The following is a 23,401-nucleotide window of genomic DNA, read 5'->3' on the forward strand; positions in this document are numbered from 1 at the left end:
GTTGCTCGAACCTTTTAGCACGTAGAAGGAAAAACAACGAACAGAAGAATATTTTATTTTCTTTAATGCTAGTTTTCGTGTAGCAAACGCTTGTTTATCCAATCACATTTTCAACATTTTACTTTGAAATCCTCATTGTTCGTCCGCTAACGCGCTTTCTATTGTCATTCCTAAGATTATGTTTGAAAAAACGGCGTACTTATTGTTTCTTTATGCTGTATAGGGTCTGAGGGAAGAAATCGGTGCATTGCAGAGGCGTATACGAGAGCTGGAGGCTCAAAATCGAGCACTTTCAGGATTATTGGCCCAGGCCGCAAATCCTGGAAGTCCGACAGAATTGATTCAAGGAATCCTCGAAGCTGGACCGGCGGCACTAGTCGCTGCTCTTGGTCTGGACCCAGCTTGGGTTCCCTTATCAAGGCCACGCTCGCTCAATTTACAGATACCAGTCATGGCTGCTACGAAATGTCGAAGAAACAGACCTTTGGGTACGTTTATCAATACCAAATAGAAATATGTTCTATGAACGAGTAATCGTTTTAAAAATATATATGGCTTGATTAGATAATTCCACGTGTGATTGTACGTTGTGCGTGTGAAATCTTTAATCCTTCCACGTTAGATTGTAGTTTCAAATTTTAGTAACTAATTAAACGGTAGATATATTTTACTTTCAACAAAACTGATTCTAATTTTAGTACATTGCATCTCGCTTATAAAAAGATCACAAATATATATATATATTTAATAATAATTATTAAAAAGGAAAAAGTTGTTTACACAGTCTAAGAAACATTTCGCTCGTAAAAGAATTAAGGATACGATATGACTTGAAAGAGCCAGAATTAAAATAAGCATTATGCTTATAAGTCAAATGTACAGTTGAAGTATTCACAATAGTCGTACGACAATTACCCGCATTACTCGTTATATCTGCAGTACCATTATAGTATTAACAATTAACACAAATGCTAAGATAATAAGATTAAAGTAATGCTCACCGCGATAATTCAGCACAAAAACCGTCAGAAGAGGAAGGTAGCGAGAGTCCAGAAAGTGGGAACAGAGACGAGGGTTATTCAACGATGTCCAGCGACGTACAGGGTGAGGGTGCTCGACAGGAGCCATCCCGAGGGTTAGAAGATCTAAAGGAGGCGACAGACGAGACCGAGGCAGACGTTTCACCGGATGCACGGCTGGTCGCCCTCGACGCTGGCGACCCGGACGTGCTGTTTTTGCCGTTGAATCTCACCGTAGGAATAAATCCACGTCACAGTTATCCCCCTACCAAAGACTTGCTGCCGTATCAGCACGTGATGCGCAGCTTCTCTGATAGTCACCTATGCCTCAAGCTGACCACTACAACCAATTTCACGCCGTACAAGCTACCAAGCCCCATGGGATCCTCTTCTCTTCTTCTAGTCGAAGAAGAAGGCTGGGATGCCGAGTATGTGCAACAATGGCTCAGGTTCGTTCATAACTTCCTACTTACTTCCCTGTCCTTTTCTTCCCGTAGTAATCACAAATTATCAAAAAAAAGTAATATGATTTTTTCGTTTACTTTTATTAATTTACTTTTATTGGAAATTGATCGTGACGATCAAATTGGTTTGACAGTAAATTCAATTTAAAATTGAATATATGTAAAACACAATGGTATGGGTTGAAAAGGAAAACAAATTGAAATTTTTGTAACCCAAAGGTTGGACGACAGCAGAAGTGCTCAACAACATCGAGATCACCTCGAGTTGGAATACGACAGAGCAGAACTGGAAGATTGGAGTTTCTCGTTGTCCACCGAGGACCTTGTTCAAAATGAATCTACGGTATGGAAGGAGCCCTCCACCACTACCACCCCAGCTCTTCCAGCAATCAAGGAACATAATCCTTTGGAATTGGAAGAAGACGCGAATGAATGTTTGTGGAATGGTGCCAGTTACCTTGCTGATAGAACAGGAGGCGAATTGGTAAAAATAGAAAACAACATTGCTTCTTTATATCTTCTTCAAATTAGATATGGTTTTAACAATTGATAAATTTCCGATAGAACTCCATTTATACAAATTTTCCGGTAGAAAGCTAATTTATGTAATTAGATTTCATACAATAAAAGTCTACCGATTCTCCGCTTTATAATCTTTCATTCAATGGTAAGAGTTTACGTTCGGTGGATTTAAGTGAATTTAAGTGGATTAAGTAAATGGATTTAACTAACAAGAATTAATTTAACCGGGTATTGAATACAACTTGGTTCAAATAACTGGAATTCATATAAACAGAGTTCTACTTAGTCTTAAATTAGGCTATTCGTTAAACAATGCAATTGTATACAATTTTTATTTGGGAATCTCTTGTTCGTTACCTAGGTTGCTCTTCTTATGGATGCCAGAGCGACTGGGTCATGGCCATATGCTACGAGTCCTGGTGCTTCCTGGAGCAGCGAAGAAGGAGCATTTGAAAATTCCAGCAAACGATCCTCTGCGGCATTATCCGGCTGCAGCGATGATCCAGACTCTCCATCCATTGGCACGGATTTCACCAGAGACTTTTATAGACTGGTAAAGTTCGAGAGTACGAAAAGCTTGGCAAGCACATCGTCGAGAAGCGGAAGACCTCCACCGGACAGGGAACAAGCATTGCAGAGCGTGTTGTCCTTTATCGCTGAACAACAAATGTATTTGGCTGAATTGCCAAATAATCTACTTGAACATAATAGTGCAACTCTTGCAACAGAAGGTATATTCTTTTCATGTTTATATGTCTTATCGTTATGTTTGCTGTATTTTGTTATTTCAAAATTTATTCCTAAGTTCACGTGTTACAACACAAAATTAATGGTACAATTCTAAGCAACAAAACTGTTGGAAGAAAAGAATACTTAAGAAAACTAATAACGAAATATCTCCGGACACGAATTAAGATCAAACATTATGTAAAAAGTTCTAGAGGAAACCGAACACAAGGATGAGTCTGGAACCGAGGCGATGTGCGCCGAAATAGAAACATCTGTCGATCAAGATAGCAGCAACATCGAGAACATTGCTGAAACGAGCAGTAACGACGATTTGCTCGATCAGATACCCGTACCCTCTTTAGCGCCGGAGGAGAGAATAATCAGTGCGGTAGCTTGCAATGGTGGTGTTTCTTATACTACAGTCGCGCCGTCTGAATTAGGTGCCGTTCCCGAGGAAGACGAGGAAGCTGCTACTTCCTCTACACCAAGCACAGTTGTAAGTTCTATAGTAAAAATTTGAAACGAAAAATCATAATTTAAAATTTAAAAAGTTACATCTTTGTTTTAATTTTCATTTATGTGTTTTTTCCAAAGCTTTAAATGTTTTATGTATATTATTGAAAATTTATTTCAATCCTCATTGCTTGGACAGTATTTTGACATTACGTTTTCATTAGGTAAGTCCAGCAAGAGCACCGCTATTAGTTGAAGGCAGAGACAGATCACTGAGCTTTCACGAACGTGCCACGTCGAAAGATGTGATAGATGAACTGAATCGAATGATCAGAAAAGGTGAAGAGAACACCGTTACCCAAGAAACCCAGGTGCCGCTTGAAAAATTGGATCTCGCTTGCTGCTGTCCGACTGGATGGGTTCACGTTGAACGAGATATTGACTTTACCGACCCAAAAGTGAGTACTAGTCGTAAAAAATTCAATAGTTATTTTAACCAGTTAACTGCGACTCGTCGTCGCTTGTATTTATTGATGCACTCCATGACCTAAGCCCATGAGAGGTTTCTAAAACTAAATTCCGCAGTTAACTGGTCAATTAAAAAATTGCGAATTTAAATTTATAAAATAATAATTACCTAATTATCATTTTTTTCACATAAAATTCATATTTCTCCAGGCAAGAGCCAATTTATTAGACGTGATGCTAGAAAGCAGTGAAAGTTCTTCGGCGACATCGAGCAGCGGATCAGCCGGAAGTGACTCGGGGGATGAACCACCTGATTACCGTCACTTACATAGACTACACCGATACCGACGACAAAAGAAAGGTATTTATTAACAATTCCTTAGTAGTACATCTTCTTGTCCAATCTTGCACATCACTCTGAGATACTTTCTCCTATCTATAAAGTGTATCTTTCGCTGGACACGATATAATTCAACAGACACAAAGGTTATTAAAATAAAAGATTTCAAAGCTTGCGAATCTCGACCATACTTTCAATCTCGACGTCTTTCTGCCTTTCGTTCAATATATATACATGTTTCTTCTTCCAAGAATGCATTGTGAAACAAAGAATCGCTTCCGCTTATCATATTCGAAATAACATTACTAACAACAGTATCAAAAATCACGCTACTATACTCCAATATGTGAAATAATTTATTTCACGCAGAATGTGTTCATTTAAGAAATATTTGAATGTATTTAAAGTAAATGGAAAAGTTAAATAAAAATAGTTGCTCAGTGCCGTTTTAAACTTTCACAATAATAAGTATGTATATTAGCGTGGATTGAACACCAACACGCATTAACACGTCACGCTGTTAAGTGGCTTTGGCCGATTAACACCCCGTCACTGTACAGTTACAAAAGAAAACGGAACATGAACACGAACGCTAGTAGCCCTCGCTGTACATAGCCTTTTCCACGTTTTCTGTTCAGATGGTAGCTCCTACGCGGTGTGCTTTGATTGTCACAAGAAAAGCTACGTAGTTCGGCTTAGTGACGATCAGTTTCTGTAACCGACATGCCAGTTGGGAGGAATCGTTTCACCGGGACCTATTTTGGCCTGATCCAACGTGAACTGTACGGCTACAACGGATTTTCTATTGGCTTACTAACCGATTATTAACCAGAAGACGTTCGAACGAATTCGTCATGAGTCACCTTTACGCAATTCCACCTTTGCTATTAAACGAATGAAAATCCGATATATACATATCTAATAAATTCCGATTTAACGTCGGTTAACACATTACGAACGATGCGTTTGACAACTTTTTATATTACATATATTTTTTGTTTTATTATTTTTAAACATTTAATAAAGGCAATGTCTATAGTTTTTCCTGAAAATTTGTCCGTAATGTGTTAATAATATTGTTATTTATTTATTTATTTTTTTACACGTACAAAATAACGTTCGTTATTATTTAGGATGATTTTGTAACTAGAATATACGTGAAATTTGTACGCAGATACATAGTAAGTTTGATTAGTTAATAAAATAGAACAGATATTTGAAAATTGTTTTCGTATTTAAAAATTATATGTTATGTAAATACTTCTCTATTGTTCTATTATTTATTATATATTGTCATTGTATCTAATCTAACTGCGTCTGGAATTGCGTCAAGGATTATATAAAACAGTTACTTTCTCTCTCATTCTGAAAAGTACTACTACTGGTTGATTTCCGTCATTGGCAGGTGTTCGACTTTTCCACTATTTCTATTTCAATCATTTTCCTATTATTCGTCATCTTATAAGAAAAAGCACAGAAGTAAGACACAAACCTTACATACCTAGTACATTAACCTTTAGCATAATAATTTTCGTATATAAATATCTCATTTTCATTTATTTCAATCAGACGTCAAGTTATTCGTGGCAGACAAATAACATGTACTTGCAGGTAAATAACCGAAAAAGAATCAGTTTCTTTCTAAACATATCAACGTTACATAGCAGTATTTCCAAAGTTACATCTACGTAAATAAATTTTACAAAACATATCTGCAACTGTGCTGTTTGGCTGTCACGAAATCGTACATGGAAAATCGAGCACTTGCCAATATTTAAAACTCTCCATACGAAAGTACCCATTCATGAGAGAGATCAACAAACGATCACGTGGCAATGGAAGGCAGAGAAAAAATGGACAGATACGTTATGATAAAGGAGAGTGAGGGAGAGAAAGAGAGAGGAACGTGATACGTGTAAGAGTGCTAAGCCGAGCTACTCTGTGTCTGCTAGAGCCGGTATAGGAAGAAAGAGAAAAGAGATCAAGTGAGGTCTGAGGCATGTTGACCCGCTGCGCTTGGTTTCTCAGCATCGGCGGCCCAGGCACACCGTGTGCTGCGATTGCCGTCAACCTGGGGTTCATCGAGGCCGTCGATCATCGGACGAGGTGACGATTTCTTCGTGCGATACGGAGACAAGGAGCGCGAAGCTGTGGCCTCGTTTGACTTCCTCGACGAGATCGTGGCACCTTCCTCGACAGGCTCGAACGCTAGTCTCATCGATTTGGATGACACACCACCTACAGAGCTTCGTAGCGACATCATGAAGCTTTCTCCTCTCTAGGATCAGCTTCGACGTAGAAGTCTATCGTAAAATTGCACGTTGACGCGATGGAAGCACTCTTGTAAGGGTAGGAAAAATATCCTGTTCTAATTGTAGGTCAGCGCGCATACTTTGTTACACTATGGTGAACTTATGCTGCGCCGGTATTAAGCTTCAATGCTGTATCAAAAGTACATAAGTACATGAAACTGAAATCTACGGAGACAAATTGTATCATAACATCTTGAAGGGTACATTGATTTTTTTTTTATTACTCTTGTTAAGTCGCGCGTACATTTACATTACACGTACACTTACAGCGAGTAATTTGCATATAATTTCGATGGAAACGTACAAGTTGCTCTTCTTGTGCGAATATATTCTACGGGTGTTTTGCTAAGGGTCAGTATAGTGTTATTGCGACGATATCTATTTATTTTTGTTAAATTACCCTAAAAATCTTCGACACAAATTTTCAACAATGTGTATTCGTTTTTCATAGTATAACATATAAAATATAAAGAAAATTCGGTAGTATAAAAAAGAATTTTTTTTATACTCTCTTATTGCTTTAAATCGTACCTCCTTTTTGGATAAACATGAATATTTCTGCACAAAATTAATTATTAAATAAATTAACGAAATAAAAGCCACTAAACGTAGGTACTGTTATATTGTTTGCCTATTTATCATAGAGATTCTCAAGATGTACATCTTTCTTTGGTGTCTAATGACTTGCTACTTGTTATAATATTCGTAAATATTCAAATTTGTAAATAGGATATTGGTTTTCTTATAAATAAGAATAATTATTCATTATCTACTTGCATCTTGAATACCATGGTGTATTAAGATTTTTATAAAGTTTTAGATATGAATATAAATTATTATTGAGATAATCACAATATAAAAAATATTGTTTGACTTTATTATGAAAACTTAGATATATAATTTCTAGAATTAATGCTTATTTTTTGTTTGAAAACTTTCTTTGAACAAAACGTTGGATGAATGTCCTTTTATCTTTTCTTTATATACATAAAAAGTCCTAGAACAATTTATCATACTTGAAGTATGCTCTTGCTCACAAGATGGAAGTAGACTCCTTAATTATTATATACACATAAACATTAAAGTATGGATAATATTATCTAAGAGGTGGTCTATACATATATACAAAAAAATACTATTAGTGTAATATGTACAGTATATATGAACTATCATGAGAAAAATATCATAGACTGGAACTATGATTATAGGTTACTGTACACTTGAATACAAATTTCAAATAATACTTCCATTGATGATCTTGGCAGATCATAAAATATCAGGTGATCTTAACAAAATCTACTTCTTACGCACATGAAATTTAATTTACACTTTTAATATACGTTTCATAAAGAATTTTAAAGGTTCAGAAATCTATTACAACAAATCATGATTGGAACGTATCTTTAAAATATTTAGATAGAATAACTGTTTCTACATTTTTCAAACCAAAACATATAATTTAAAGAATGCGATGTCGCGTATTATCTTCCCAAAATTGAGCTTAGAAAAATTTAGATTAAGAGTACTCGACGATTTTGTATGAATATGAATTTGTACTCTTCTTCGTCGATCATCAATAAACGTTGAGGACATACTCTAATATCCTGTTGTTGGTATGAGACACGTGTTATATGTACGCTATGAGTGGATATAACGTTTTGTTCCGTCTTCAACGAAAATATATTGAATGTATTACTTATGATCTGTAAGATAAAATAGAAGAAGTTCAAATTCAAACGGATATATTTAAAATACGCTCGGCGAATGAGTCATACCTAGGTGATAGAAATAACGTAAGCAAAAAAAACTCGCAACAGAAAAAAAGTAACGCTATGATCAAAACGCCGTACCAAGTAGATGATTTCGTCATAATTTGTACAAGATAATTCACACTATTTCAAGAACATATAACGTTCGGAATAAATCGTTAACTTGCGTTTGGTCAAATTACTAGAAATAATATAGTTCATATAATGTTTAAGGTATCAAGTCGATAGAAATTGAAATATTTTACACGTAGATATATATATATATATATTAAATATATATATATATATATATATATATATATATATATATATATATATATATATATATTAAACACGGTGAACATTTTCAATGTTGAAATGGAGACTGTACGAATATAGAGTTGTATTTTCCATTAGTCCATTTTTTACACACAGTTTCTTATTATCATATATACAATGTGTATGAGACTAGAATAATCAATTCATCCTTTATGTTAAAAGAGATAAAAAATACTATACATACATATTATATTGAAACCCAGTATATTATTATTGTTTATATCTAATGATTACATAAAACTTTACCGCATCGCTAATTTTAATATTTAATAACTACAACGAAGAAGTTCCAAACGAAAACAACTTATATCCTGCAGTCTCAAAGTAATCGTTTAATGATAGTTAATAAGGTACGTGTGAGATGCATTATATCGAAAATGCGATGATTAAAGCACTGATCCTCTATCCCAATTGAAAGAAAGAAAATCCATCGATAGATACAAACTCGTGATTGGGACATTGTAAATAGTATGTATTATAGCACAACAGATGTAAGTTATCCTCTCTTGAACTTAATAAATAACGACAATATAACGAATGTAAAGGCGCATATTCGATGTTCAATCTAGAAAACCGTTCCTATAAAAATACTATTGATATACATATAAATATTATCAGTCCACTCGATCATATTGTCCATTAAGATAGACAAATATTTCAATAAATAATAAAAGTAAGTTAATTATGTGAATGTTTCATTTGCATGTAAATAGCTGTAATAGTTAAATACTGATGCATAAATTAAAAGTATGATAATCTCAAGTTTCGTAAAATGTAAGAGTAATTTCTTTTAGAGAGACAAAATAATATGTTAATAATCTTAAAAATTTGGATCAAATAAATTTTATTACAAGAAATAGTATATATTTCGACATCCTCTGAAAAACATAGTGAATGTGTGCTGTACAAATAACAATATAAACAGTATTTTATAAAAGCATCTGAAAGCACTGTGTAATACATATGTATTTTTTAAAATATCATTATAAAAATATTTTCCTATGATAGTCGCAGAACTACATAATGCAATGTGACTTAACTTATTGTTTTACCAGAATATTCCGTAATGTTTAATTTTATATTATAAAAAATGATCTGATATTCTGGTGCATCAATAACAATTTTTGCTAATTGTGTGCAAAAGACGTTATATTATATTATATATATGTGAATGTATACAAAAGTTATGCAAACAAGAATAGACATGAAATGTATCGAATCTCTAGAAACGTTTTGCACCAATTATTATTATTAAGAACAGGTTATCATTATTACAATTATTTTATTTGTCGCACATAAAAAAAATATATCCAATTTAACAGAAATGTACCAAAATTAAAAATATATTAAATAACATGTTTACACATTTCATATTACATACCAAGGTCAAAATTTAAACAAAAATCGTGCTTCAACTTAGAAAAACAGGCACTTTTCCTGTCTTTGTTTTCATTGATCTACCATTTAAAAAAATATTTAAATTTGTTTTCATAGAATAACTGCACTTCTTCTGTCACTTAAGATCAAATTATTAATGGTAGTGTTACCAATTATATTACTTTTCGTTTTTAATATATATTTCTTTCATTTATCTTTGAACTCTTACACTCTGTAGCCCCTGCGTTCAGCGTTCCGTATAGAATTTGCCAAGCAAAGTGCGAATATGATTCCGATCAACTGAAACATGATATACATAATTTATATACAGATCTTACATATTCCTGCTATATTTTATAGTACACTATACTTTATGTTGTACATATACATAAAACACAGAAGAAATGATAAAATATCGTGAAAATCGGCACAAATACACGGTTTACTAGTTTTATTTACGACTAACACGATATTTACTGAATACAGCAATAAAAAAAAACTTACCTCAACACCGGCAATAGCAATAGCTAAACTGCCAAGTATAGTTCCAGCTTTGGAGATCGCATCCTTTAGTTCATTCACACAGCCTACCTTATACACATCATTTAAAGGGCAGGTTTGCCCTTCTGCTAAGCCACAGCAACTTGGCGGAATAGGGAGGTTGTGGAGATTGAAATCTTTCGAAGAATGGACACCACAGCAATGCAACTGTACAAAAGCAATCCGAATTTGATATATCATAACGTTTTTAGATAGGATGTTTTTCGATAAGAAGAATGTTTTTCAAGAAACGAATACTTTCATTCATTTAACAACCGTAAAATTACTTACGCTACTCTGCACAAGATTAACCACTTCTCTGCTGTCTTTGTCCACACTGTAATTGTTAAATAGTTTGTCGTAGCTCTCTGTGATGTTAATCTTGTCATCGTTGTTTTTAACAACAACAAACACATAAACAGCAACTGCCACTTGCACGATCAAGATGAACAAAAGGAACGATGCGAACTAAAAGAGAAAAAATAATTTGTATCTTATTAAGCAATATTTTTATAATAAAATGTTAAGTGGAATTTGAAGTGATAAATATAATCAATATATTTACGGTAATTGTCATGCAATGACTCTCCCGGATGGCGCCACAGCATCCGAAAAATGATATTATGAAGATTATGCTGCCGATAACGATCAAAGTTATCGATGGGAATAAAAGATTGGTATCAATGTGATCGGTTATTTCTGACACTTGCAGATGTACAATAACGCCGAGAGTTAAAATAGCCAATCCACATATCTGCAACACGTAAAAATGTCAAGGATGAACAAGAATTCAATTTGAGTAAATATAATACAAAATATAATATATGTCTAATATACGAGATATAAAAATATACGAAATATAAAATTTACAAAAAATATCAATTGGAGGATTATTTGATAATATTTAATATTATTTTATTTTAAATTAATTTTTGTACCACTTTTAATCGATTGGATCGTCGAGTTTCTAAATATATATACCGATTGAAGGTTAAGATAGCAACTTATTACATCACATTGCACAATATTAACCGGTTAGCATTGAACATTCTGTAGACGGTATACTACGATTGCAGCCGTCCGTAGGTGAATTTAGGTCATGTTCCAGGTGCGAGCCAGGTGGTAGTTGAACGGACTTTCAACAAAGAATACTGACAATAGACCTCGAGCAAATCAGGATCTTTTCAATAAAATACACATTCAATCGTATAACTTGCACAAAAGAAATGAGCAACCAAAAAAGAAGATAATAAATAACGTTGGACAAGAAAAAAGAAATGTTGTAAATTCCTATAGTAATATGAACGGACCTTTTATCAATAAAATTTTAAATCAGCATTGCCTTTCTGTAATGTAAATTATCTGCACTCCATATTACTTACAAATTTACCAAAACCCACGATGACTCAAAAGAAACAGCGAGAAGAATACAATATTCTAAAAATTTTATTTTTATTTATGTAATATTTAACAGCTAAGCACAGTATCTATATAAATTGGATTTTCTTGTTAATATCAAGTGTCTTGATAAAACAAAATCAATAATAATGCTATCTGCTTGATATTTGAAACGTTTTTTAGACAAGAGACAAGAACGTAACATACGTAAGTCTTTCTAACTAATACAATCTAAGTAATAAGATTCTAAGTAATAAAATTCTGCATATCATTGTTACGATTATATCGAAATATAAATTTTGATTGATATAAATATCTTTTTTTAATCGGATAACTAACTTCACAATAGATACTCTTCCACGAAACCATGTTATCATAGGAAAGTTCTCTAAAATTAACGTTTTAGGAGTTGTAAACATATAATGCTATTAATAAAACGGAGTTATTAATTTTTCCATTTTACAGATAATATCAAATCTTTCGTAGAATTTTACTACCGATCAGAAATATAATAATAATCGCTACTGTAAGATGTAAACTGTAAGCACTCGTGGATATTAAGCAATCAATGATAAGATATTGCTATGGAGTATAATCATTTGATTAAAGGTAGGAAATAGATCGATAAACATTTCAGTGAAATTGCAATTGCTCGAAGTTTCGTTTAGATTAGATGTGCACAAATATTGATTATGGCATCGAGATCAGATAAATAACTTCTTAAAATATTGAATTGAGAAAAAAAGCAATCTCGAAGGCTGCTTCGGCAACGTCTAATCACAAAATCGGTTAGGAATCATTTGAGATCGCGGAAAATCGAGCAGAATTAAAAATTCACGATATTGAATTTGTCAAAATTAATAACAATTAATAATTTTCTAGGTTCTATTGATTTTAAACCATACATCATTGTACTCGCTATCAGAACAATTCATTTTCACAAATTAAAGAAAAAGATTCTAATGTAGCGTAACTTTCTTTTTTAGAACTAGGTGAGATTCTAGTTTTAGAAGTTAAATTATATTTTACGAGAATAAACAAATCAATGGTTGTACTTCGCTTGAGTAAAGCCAATTGTATATCGATACGTAAATACGCCGTTTGTATCCTTGACACTTTATATTGTAGTATATTCCTTTGTGTCTCGCGCATGTTTGAAACTATTGTAATCGATGCTGAGAGCCGGACATGTGCGAATGTCTGTCACGCAATTTTTAGTCCGCGACGTGAATTTATCATTTGAAATCTGCTTATAACTCTTCGGCTATAGTTTCCTCGAGTTAGAGGACTGTACACTTCGATCTACTTGGAGTAGTTATTTTCAAGTTATTATTATTATTGTTATTATACAAGTTTCTACGGTAGATTTTAAAGAATTGAGAACAATTTGAGGATCGATGCACAGACTCTTATTAAATGATTAATGCCTGACACGGAGGAGCTCATAGGAATTCAAGACTGATTCTAAGTGGCGTGATGTATTTTGTCGAGGATAAATTCCAATAAAAAAAAGCGTAACAGCATGTTATTTAATCTATGCATTATTCAGAAATTATGATACTGTGCTTTTCTCTATCATTCTCGATGAATAAGAAGAAGAAGATACATAAATTGTTGAACTCCAATTAAAATGTGTTGTTACTTGATTATATATCCATAAAATTAATCGTATTTTTGTTTAATATTTTTACTTAAATAAAAATTTTTATATGAGTGTATAATGACGAAGATAATTGAAATAGCGTCATTTGAGAGAAAATTATCATGATAATTGTAACGTCTAAGATGTCTCTCACTGTAGGAATTAAGAGTTAAGAACTTTTGAAGTCATATCAAGCTGGTTTAATCGGACACAATGTTCCCAAACGTGATAACATGAACAGTCAGAGAATAGAGAACGCACAAGCTATAAACTTGATCGCTCAAACTAGATGACATCATCCTATTCAACATATGCCTCGGTACTGACTTCCTCTGAAACAACATACGTCTCTGTCGATGGAAATAAGTTTCGAATTGACTTTGCCTGAACTGTACGTTCTTTTCACTTGCAGTTTGTTTCTCGTATTCATTTATATCTCCGCCTAAACAAAGATTCTTTCTGAATGAAAAGCCAAGGTCTGCCATCTGGAACTTTCTAAATGAAAATCGTGTAAAGGTAGTTTGTAGCTTGAAATATTTGATAAACAATTCTGGACAATTTTATAGATAATACCAAGTTTTCCAAGAAATCAACAGAAATATAATCGATATTCAATAACACAGAGTTTATCTTGAGATCGTAATCAATGATTTAATGAAAAACTATGAAACTAAATACAGTACCATGCAAGCTATTTTTTTAATAATAATCTTATTTTACGTTATTTACGTTAATAGCAACGTTAACAATAAATCATAATATATTATCAAATATTTGAAAGAGACAGTTTAGAAATTCGGAAAGATCAATATTTTAAACAGAAAATATCATTCATATATGTTAATACATATCACATTTCCGAATAGGAAAAAATATTCTAACGCCAGTAACAGTTCGTTTTGTGAGTACATAAATCAATTTAGCCGTTAAGCTTAATGCTTGCAGTTAAAACTACTATAGGCGTACTGATAGTTTCAGAGAACGATACTTATTGGCACGTTATTGCTGTTAATTGACGATATAAAGTATCATCGTTCTATCATCTAGCGTTCTTTTAAACATGCAATGCCGCAAAGTATAAGATAAAACGAAAAAGAAGAAAAAATATATATTTTCAACTGTGTCACGTAATGGAAATCGTTTCAATTTTAGAAAAATCAACTATCTTGCTAGTTTTCTAGAACGCTAATAAAACCTGTTTTCGGTTTGAAAAACAGCGAAGCCTTGAAAAGTATTCTGTCGCGACACAAAAGAAACGTTGCCAAACGAGCAACGTCTTTTTTTTCTTTTCTCTGTTTGAAAAATCTCGCATGCGTAGCTATACATTTGTAGTAACTGCGTGCAAAATACCTGAAATATACTGAAACGCAGATGAGTCAACATTTCCAGGACAAAGTTTCTGACGCATATTTAATCAAGTTCGTGATAACAAAACTATAATGAAACGCGATACAGTCGCCGAATTTTATGAAAGATTTTGAAAAGCAAACGGAACCGGTTATTTCACCATTGATCCGATATTTATCTCTATTCTTAGAAAGAATAAAATCGTGTACTTCCGGCGATACTTATCTTTGTGAAATGCTACAAAAGTCGATCCACTGCGTTCCACGAATGCGTTAAAAAATTACGAGAACTATGTTCATGTACGCTTTTATATATTAGCTTGTTACCATGATTCCTTTTTACGCAAGTCGATTCCTCAAATAAATCTTAATATAAACTTAATTGTTTGTATATGTATATAGATTAATATAGATCATGATTTTAAGGTAGAAATTTTGCGTAAGATTAATCACTAATATTAAATACACAATGTAAATACGATAGAGCAGGTTTATATGATAATGATATATTAAATAAATATTTAAATACATAAAATAAATAGTGCAACCTTGCTTTGTAGATCGACTAATTTATCGTGAATATTTTCCTTTTTATATTGCTACTTCGTATGAATTATTGATCGCGTAGAAAACTGGTAAAACATTTGGAGTACGTCATGCGTTAGTATGTGTAATGTATATCGTTTCACAAAATACAGAATGAGATTTAAGTTTATCTTCAATAAATTCGATAGCTGACCAACGTGTCAGGCAATCTCTTTTACTCGTGTTGGATTAATTGTCTGATTAGGGAGAAAGAGTTATCAGCGATATACTAAATAGATGAATTGTATACATCGATTGTTTGGCATACAAAGAATCCAGCTCGAGTTATTTCAGTCAAACAACCAGTCTGATTGATTCTTTTTATTCGTTTACGTAACAAATTAAAATTTAAAAATGCTAATACTTAAATATTATCTCATTCGTCTATTAAACTATTAAGGCAACCTCCGAATTTCATTCAGTTCTACGTGCCAATTTTGTATAGGTTTCTGTGCCAAAATTTTATCTACAATATAGAAATCACACAGTGGACAATTTAATCTAAGTTTATTCGACGCTAGACGTGCTTGCAATATTGTACTTTTTCATAATGGACAAAGACAAAGAAGAAAATGTACTACCGATCGCATGATTATGTTTCGTACGTGATGTAACCAGTAACTACTGATCTCACAGTACCTGGTGGTACGCTCGAAAATTACTACGTTACATAAAAAAATCTAATACAAAAGACTGTGAGTAAAAAAAAGACTATGTATCATTATATGCAAAATGGTTAGAAGAAAAGCAAGATTTGACTGAAATAATGAATACGGTTATCTGGTGGAAGTATTTTTCTGATTGAACCATTCTCTTCCAAATGTCGATATATATAATCGGCAATTATACAAGAAAATCAAGAAAATGCCTTCGATTTACCTAACTTATTCACTATACACAACTTCTTTACCAAAACATACAGACTATCAAAGAGCTTTACGGCACCTCACTAGGAAGCTGTGCTATGTATGTAAAAACAAACCGTTCAGAAAATTCAATATTTTTTAAAATTATTTTTCAACATTTATTGTTAAATAGACAAAACGTAATTTTCAGCTGTAATATTTTTATTTTAATATTTCAATGCTAATGTTACTAGTATTATTATCGGCGTTAATTAACACGATTTCAGACTTCCTGGAAAATGGCGTCATATATATAAATTGCGAGATATCTCAGAACATGCCCATAATCACGAGCAAATACCGCATGACGCTGAATTTACATTGTGATAGCGATTAAATTTCACACTAACGTACTCTAAAACTCTAGCTATGTAAGAATTCTTAATGACACAACGCACAATACAAGAAACGATTCCTTTAATTAACATAGAGATATCAACAACTATAGTGAAACATACACAGAATATTTCTCTTTGCAACGATTCCTATTATTCATAAAATGTTCTGACATAAACACATCTCATTATATGTAATTTGCATTTCTAACTATGAATTACTGTATGAACTCTGAATTCATTCAATATTATGAAATATTAATGCAAAATATATGTAATATATGTAAAATACATGCTAGAGTTACTTGAATAATATGATAGTGTTTAGAAACGAAATATAAAGGTGCGTTCTTAACGATCCATAAAATGTCAAGGATACTACAGTTCAACCGAACCTTGACTAAAACGTATAATTTAGAGCAGAATTACATCCAGTTTTTCTCTGACTGGAGGGGAGTTTCTCTGAAGAAATGACGCAATTCCATTGTAAAACATGCAAACTGTTGTGATCTAATACCCCAGCTTTATCGTGGCAGTTAAACATCAGAACGTGCTTTCTTATTTCTACAACCCTAAAATTCCAACTCCATTTCCTGTTTTTCTCTTGCTCTGTTTCACAAATAGAAAACCAGTTGGTAACTAAACCTAGTCTCGACAGATTCCCTAAGAAATATTTAAAACTCTTTTTAGTACCTTTTTTTCTTCCACTATAAACTATTCCTTTCCTAAATTTAAGAAAGAAGAAGAGCCATCTATAATCCGACCATTTGGTAGGTAAAACAGTTTAAAGGTTTTTGAATCGTGATCTTGCAGAGCTTATTGGCTTCGAAGTTTACTTACCAAAAATATAAAATTAAAAATAAAAAGCAAATATTTAATACAATCCGAGATGCAACTCATCTTGATCTTTTCACCACTCGATTTTGATGACGAAAAATTAAACGACACAATCGAAACAGAAGAGAAACGCGCGTAACGTCACAAGGACGATCGAGGCGATACGCACACTGATCTAACGAGACGAACGCGGAACGAGCATTAAAAATACCTACAGTTAGTGTATCTACAGAAATACGTGAGAAAAAGTCTCTTCATTCTATCTCTGTTCCTCGTCCATCAATGCAACACACACTCATCATTCGGGATTCCCTGGCAGCCAATGATTCGCGTTTACGTCATTTGCAAGAGAATGCAATTTCTTAACATTATATGCAACACTACTATTATTAAAAAAGACGAAGAGAGAAGAACGTGCTTGCGAGAGATCAGCAACGTAACTTTAAGATAAAAACGTAAAATCTCGATAAGGAAAGAACGATATGAGTTCAGCATGAGTTTACAATCATGCAGTTTATACATCGTTTCCATTGATAATTTCCCAAGAAAAGATTATGTTTTAGATTACTAAAAATGTTACGGAATTTTACTTTTTGATCAGTATCGATTTACAGACTAAATTTTTATCTTGAGATTAAATTATAGAAAAAATTATTGAAGTTGAGATATAGATGTTCTACTTCAACTACTCTATCTAAGCAAACTTTATAAAATCGAGAGTACACCACAGTTCTAATACAACTTGAATCGTTACATCGATTATTTAATATATAGTCGAAAAGAATATATACTTTGTCCCCTTTCTTAACGCCATTCGAAACACGTGATATCCCCAGTTGTTGGTAATATTTTATCGAATTGCGCAATGTTATTTATACTTATACATATTTACATGCATGTAACGATATTATAATGCGCATTTAAATTTATCCTACATTTTAATTCGATGTTATTACTATTCATAGTTTGAAAAGATTGAATTCAAAAAAATGCGAAATATAGAATAAATTATCTAGATTTATATCCGTCACTGAAATATATTTGAGTAAAGAAAAAAACTTATTTTGTATATTTTGCTAAACATCGCCTAGTGTTGACAGTTCTCGAAAGGCTTGGTATTTTTCAACTACAACGGGTTTTTCTTATCGTATGACTCATGACTCATGGCTTGTCATTTACATTGTCGTATGTTTAAACAACCGTGTAAAACTCTCTCTGACTCAGTATTTGTGACCCACCCTTCACTGTTATCTTTGTTGCTATTTCAAGTACCGTATAATGATTAATATTAAGGAAATATCAAATTTCACAGCTAATTGGCGCGATAATGTCAACGAAGAAAGCGTTAAATTTATTGCGAGATTTCCATAACGTATTGTTATTGATACGCGAGTAGTCATAATTAATAACATTATAACAGCAGAAGAAAAATCATTATTTTTTAGTTCTTAAATAAGAACACGTTAATGAAAGTATTAAAATCAAAATTGTTGAATAAAACCAAATTCACGTATAAAACTTACTAAAATTTTTCGATTACTAAGCTCCTTTTACGCAATTAATAAAAAATCATAAAAAAAACAGTAAAGTTAAAAGAGATCAATATTCAAAATAATCAGTATTCAAAAATAGCAATGATGATAGGTTACAAATCAAATACGGCGTAAAATCTATTCGTATCGCATCGTGAAACGACAGGCTACAGTATACTCTTTAGTAAATTACCAGCTTGTCTTCGAATAATGCTAGAAAAATAGTAACACCATTGCTCGCTTAAACATTCATTTCATAAGCACAGCATTCGCTTTTATCATTATAGCAGACAAGCTTTTTTCATTTCATTTATCTTTTAATATATTTTTAAATGATAAATTGTTAAACGAGAACACATTGGAAAATTATAAAATATAAATTGAATATTACGCCATAGGCAAATAGGAAAGATCATGGAATATGTTAGATTAATACTAATATATACTAACCGCAAAGATGAAGTTAAATATGAAAAGCAGGTATTTTATCATTCCTATTCCGCAGCCCATCTTCGTAGCTTTTTTCTTTCCAGCAACTTCTGTTTCGAGAAAATAAATCCGTTAAAATACCAGAAGTGATTCGGAAGACACGCAGAAAGATGCTCAACAGGTTAGGTTAAAGGACGGCACGAACAAGAACAGCAACACTTACAACACTGACGTCTCGCATTCAACTGACGCTACTGACGCTAAGCGAAACGAGTTTCAGTCATGAAGCGTAATAGCGCCGTACCTGTCTTATCTAGAGAGATTAAAAAAGCTCTTGTATAAATTTCCCGTTGATTTTGATAACGTAACATTAAAAAAATGAATCGTAGAATATGAAATTCACCGAAGGGTTTACTGAAATTTTTAACGATCAATTTTAAACTTCTTAAAAACACTTCAACATCCGACCTAAGAAACTTCTAGTAGCATAGATTTTCGTGCTCGGAACTTATCGAAACTTAAAGATTTGTTATTTCATTTTATATATACATCAAGATTGGGTTTGATTTACTTACAATTATTTACAAACGTTTATTTTGTTCGTATTAAAAGTGTACAAATTTTTAATCAAAGTGTAAATCATATATCACTGACATTCTTGATATAAGGGTAAATCTTATAATAAGAGATTGATTTTCTCGCATTAATATATTAATAATATTTAGTAACATTACTTGATTCTTTGTTAATAATGATTTGCTTACTTTTTTGTGTTTAATTGTAAAATGTCTTTCAGCTAAGGAACTTCGTATTTGGTACATTTTGTAAAATGGCACAATATTTTGGCATGAATAGTTTCATAACACCATGCAATGTACATGATATTTTTGTTACTGATATTTATGTTAATATTGGAGAATTATGTATTTAACATATTCAATATAAACGACACTTTTAAAGTAAAGGAACACGCTAAAAAAAAAATACCAAAGTACGGCACACGATCTCTATAAAATACTACAATGATTAAAATGAAAGTACTTATGTAATGAAATACAGGTATAAACAGTAAGTATCAAAATACAAATATTTCTTCTGAAGAGAATAAAAATTCAAATTATCAAGCATCAGGCACCGTTTTTGAATATTTTGACTGATGATTCAGAAGATTATCGCCTGTTCCGAAATCTTTGGACGCTCGCTCGAATGACTGAGAGATGACCATCATGTCCTTTCTTCTTTCCATCCTTTCTCGGCATGCTTTTACGTAACATGACATGCACGTTATGAAGCAGACCTAAAAATAGCAATACAATCACATTTCCGATTCTATCTATAATGGTTAACTGATTAACAGATCTCATTACCTGTAATAATACTGAGCACAATGCAAGCAAAAAAATATGAAGAAGAATCGATCTAGTACGATTTAATACTACATGCTGGCAACCATGTGCATACATGCTAGTACACACGCCTTTATCATCATTAGGATTTGCAAGTGATGACGTATCGCAACAAGACCAAGGAACTGCATTTTGACTACGATAATCGGCTGGTCCGTTTATTCCACAACAATGTAACTAAGGAAGGAATACATAAGTATTTAACTCGAATATGATATGTGATATATGAATTACATATCATCTTGAAGTAATTAAATGTACCTTTGAATGCATACTATCCCAGCGAGACTTATCGTCCGTTATAGCAAGCTCAAATACATGTTCGAGATGCGCTATTGGCAACAAATCCACTTGTTCATGTCTAACAAGGGCCCAAATTCCAGCGCTCGTATTAACAATTGTAACAATTATAAGCAGTGCAGAAAACTAAATGAAAAATTATATGTTTCTTTATCGAAGATGGATAAGGAAGGAAATCTTATCGAAGAACAAAAAGCGATATAATGATCAGAAATATATAAATGTATATACTTATACATATATACTTCTAAGTAAAATTCGTTATTGTTAGAAAAAAGTATTTACAAGTGTATTAATCGATAATTAAAATAAGTAATAATCTAAGGTTCCTTACAATTATAACTTGGCCCCTATTTGTAAAATCTAGGAATTGCCAAGCGCACCAAGCTATCATACACGTTATCAAACCCATCACGACCAATGTTATCGCTGAACCACATACATTGCTAGATGTGAGGGATGAATATTCATACAACTGGTATATGAAATATCCAGCGCAAACACTTTCTATGATACCGCACACCTATGGACAGTAAACAGAAAAATTTTTATCATTTATGGTATAATACAATGAATTCTACGGTGATAACATACTTTAACATCTGTGATAAGCGATGATTAATTATATCTAATCTTGATGTTTCTTGTAATACATGAGATTAAAGGTTTCGAAAGAGATTGGATGATAAGACATTTTAAGTTTTTATGAAATAACATTTCTCGCAAATTACGAATTTTGATTTTGACATCGATATTAAAGATCGATTTCACTCCCTTTTCCGTGAACAAATCAGTCTTGACATACTTTAGCACGATCACTCTATCTACATTTCAATTTCAGTTGTTGGCTATAGATCAATTGAACTATAGATCATTATGTTGTTTGTCTATAAGCCCAAGACTATATTAAAACCAATGTTACAAATATTTTTAATTAAATTTGATAAAAAATTTTCTTTAAATATATATAATAATGTTTGCATAAATTTTGCACAAATTGCACAAATTTGCATTCACATATACGGAAGTACTAGTACGAAGGGTTTAAGCTATCGATAATGCGATTATTTTTTTGTGCATACGAGATATTGATATCAAAGACAAACAAAGTTTATATACTAGATATCAAAAACTTATGTGAATCTATATAAAAAATTTTGTTAAGAGAACTCTAATAACTTTAACAAAAGAAAGCATTCTTTTGTCTTATTTTATTCTTATTTATTAATCAATAGATAATAACATAAACGGTTACAATTACATTGATTTTAGGAAGACATTCAATATTGACCAAATAATGATTTAATTGATAAAAAAATACATAATAATTCAGAAGTCGAAATAGTCTTTATGCTGAGTAATTCATTTCCCCAATTATTTTTGAGACATTTTAATTCTAAATGTACAATAAAATTCTTCAATTTTCAACACTTTTTAATCCTTACAATAAAGAAGAATAAATTTCAGCTGTATATGAATTAAAATCGAATCTCGCAGTAAACGGATACGTAGCAACAACATTCGACTATAATCGAAATCGTAGCATAAAGGTTAAAGTGTCCAAAAGAATGACGGGGGAATAGCATAGTAAGTTGGCGGATATCCAATTCCACGACAAATCTGAAACTAGTCACCAACTGCTTAACACTTAATAATAGAATGTTGAAAAACGAAACTGAGAAAAGGTAATATCATTTGATACTTATCTGAGAACTTAAATAAGACAAATTTTCTTTGAGACAACATTAAATCGTGATCCATCAGGCGTAAAAACAAACCATTTAAAATAAGGGTAGTAAATTTGCACTTACACCAATGATGATAGCACCAATGATGAGAAAGTACCGTATACAAACAAGCGTCTGTGCCATCACAAATTTATTAATAGAAATCACTTAAACAACATGAACGGAAGGTGTAGTTAATACAAGCTAAGGAAAAGAAGAAAGTGTCACTATCAAGTATCGAAGAACTGTCACCACGGTGACCAGGCGCAAACCTCAATCTGAACCGACATTCCTTATAGTACTGAGCTACAAACGTAACCAATTATGCTACTAGCCTTATCAATACAATTCGAATGTTATTACTTCATATAAATAATGTACGTTTCATGTTGCAATATTTCTTTTTCCTTCTTTATTCATACCAAAGGATATGTCTATACTTTTGTTTTTCATCGATTAAAATCGAGGATCATGTGTTTTCCACAGACAAGAAATAGTATAGATGCAATAGAGAATTCTGATGCTAAAATACCGACCTCGCCAAAAAATAAATGATTTTTGCGCCCTCTGTAATTTAGAATGAATACATAAAAAATTACGTATATTGAACCAGAAACGAAATTCAAAATAGATCTGGCATTTTATGGA

At 32.3% G+C, this 23,401-nt stretch overlaps 3 protein-coding genes across 14 annotated transcripts in view; 1 reads left to right on the top strand and 2 right to left on the bottom strand.

Moving 5' to 3' along the window:
- LOC126921419 (uncharacterized) overlaps positions 1–11,066 on the top strand; it is a 392,226-nt gene extending 381,160 nt beyond the window's left edge. For 7 of the 11 annotated variants that reach the window (XM_050732990.1, XM_050732989.1, XM_050732992.1 and 4 more), the window contains 8 exons: positions 224–488; positions 1,015–1,468; positions 1,703–1,967; positions 2,367–2,736; positions 2,941–3,230; positions 3,412–3,645; positions 3,866–4,016; positions 6,024–11,066. In XM_050732990.1, coding sequence (XP_050588947.1) covers positions 224–488; positions 1,015–1,468; positions 1,703–1,967; positions 2,367–2,736; positions 2,941–3,230; positions 3,412–3,645; positions 3,866–4,016; positions 6,024–6,277 — 2,283 coding nt within the window. In that variant the 3' untranslated portion in view covers positions 6,278–11,066. Of the gene's footprint in view, positions 1–223; positions 489–1,014; positions 1,469–1,702; positions 1,968–2,366; positions 2,737–2,940; positions 3,231–3,411; positions 3,646–3,865; positions 4,017–4,099; positions 4,595–4,633; positions 5,608–5,947 lie in introns of those variants that run through there. The other 4 variants (XR_007712335.1, XM_050732998.1, XM_050732995.1 and 1 more) reach the window with 4 other exon arrangements.
- LOC126921443 (CD63 antigen-like) lies at positions 9,222–19,582 on the bottom strand. 2 transcript variants are annotated; one of them, XM_050733048.1, is made up of 5 exons: positions 19,342–19,582; positions 10,877–11,065; positions 10,603–10,779; positions 10,276–10,479; positions 9,222–10,071 (listed from the first exon to the last, which is right to left on the bottom strand). In XM_050733048.1, exons 1-5 carry the CDS (start codon positions 19,399–19,401, stop codon positions 9,997–9,999), a joined length of 705 nt encoding a protein of 234 aa, XP_050589005.1. In that variant the 5' UTR covers positions 19,402–19,582; the 3' UTR covers positions 9,222–9,996. The 2 variants fall into 2 exon arrangements, with proteins under 2 accessions (XP_050589005.1, XP_050589006.1); XM_050733049.1 differs by lacking the exon at positions 19,342–19,582 and adding an exon at positions 17,363–17,544.
- A 315-nt stretch (positions 19,583–19,897) lies between these two features.
- Positions 19,898–23,224, bottom strand: LOC126921442 (23 kDa integral membrane protein-like). The gene is made up of 5 exons (XM_050733047.1): positions 22,838–23,224; positions 21,361–21,549; positions 20,988–21,152; positions 20,688–20,903; positions 19,898–20,617 (listed from the first exon to the last, which is right to left on the bottom strand). Exons 1-5 carry the CDS (start codon positions 22,895–22,897, stop codon positions 20,441–20,443), a joined length of 807 nt encoding a protein of 268 aa, XP_050589004.1. The 5' UTR covers positions 22,898–23,224; the 3' UTR covers positions 19,898–20,440.
- Between the last annotated feature and the right edge of the window lie 177 nt (positions 23,225–23,401).

This window comes from Bombus affinis, chromosome 10, assembly GCF_024516045.1.
Source record: "Bombus affinis isolate iyBomAffi1 chromosome 10, iyBomAffi1.2, whole genome shotgun sequence".
Taxonomy (NCBI): domain Eukaryota; kingdom Metazoa; phylum Arthropoda; class Insecta; order Hymenoptera; family Apidae; genus Bombus; species Bombus affinis.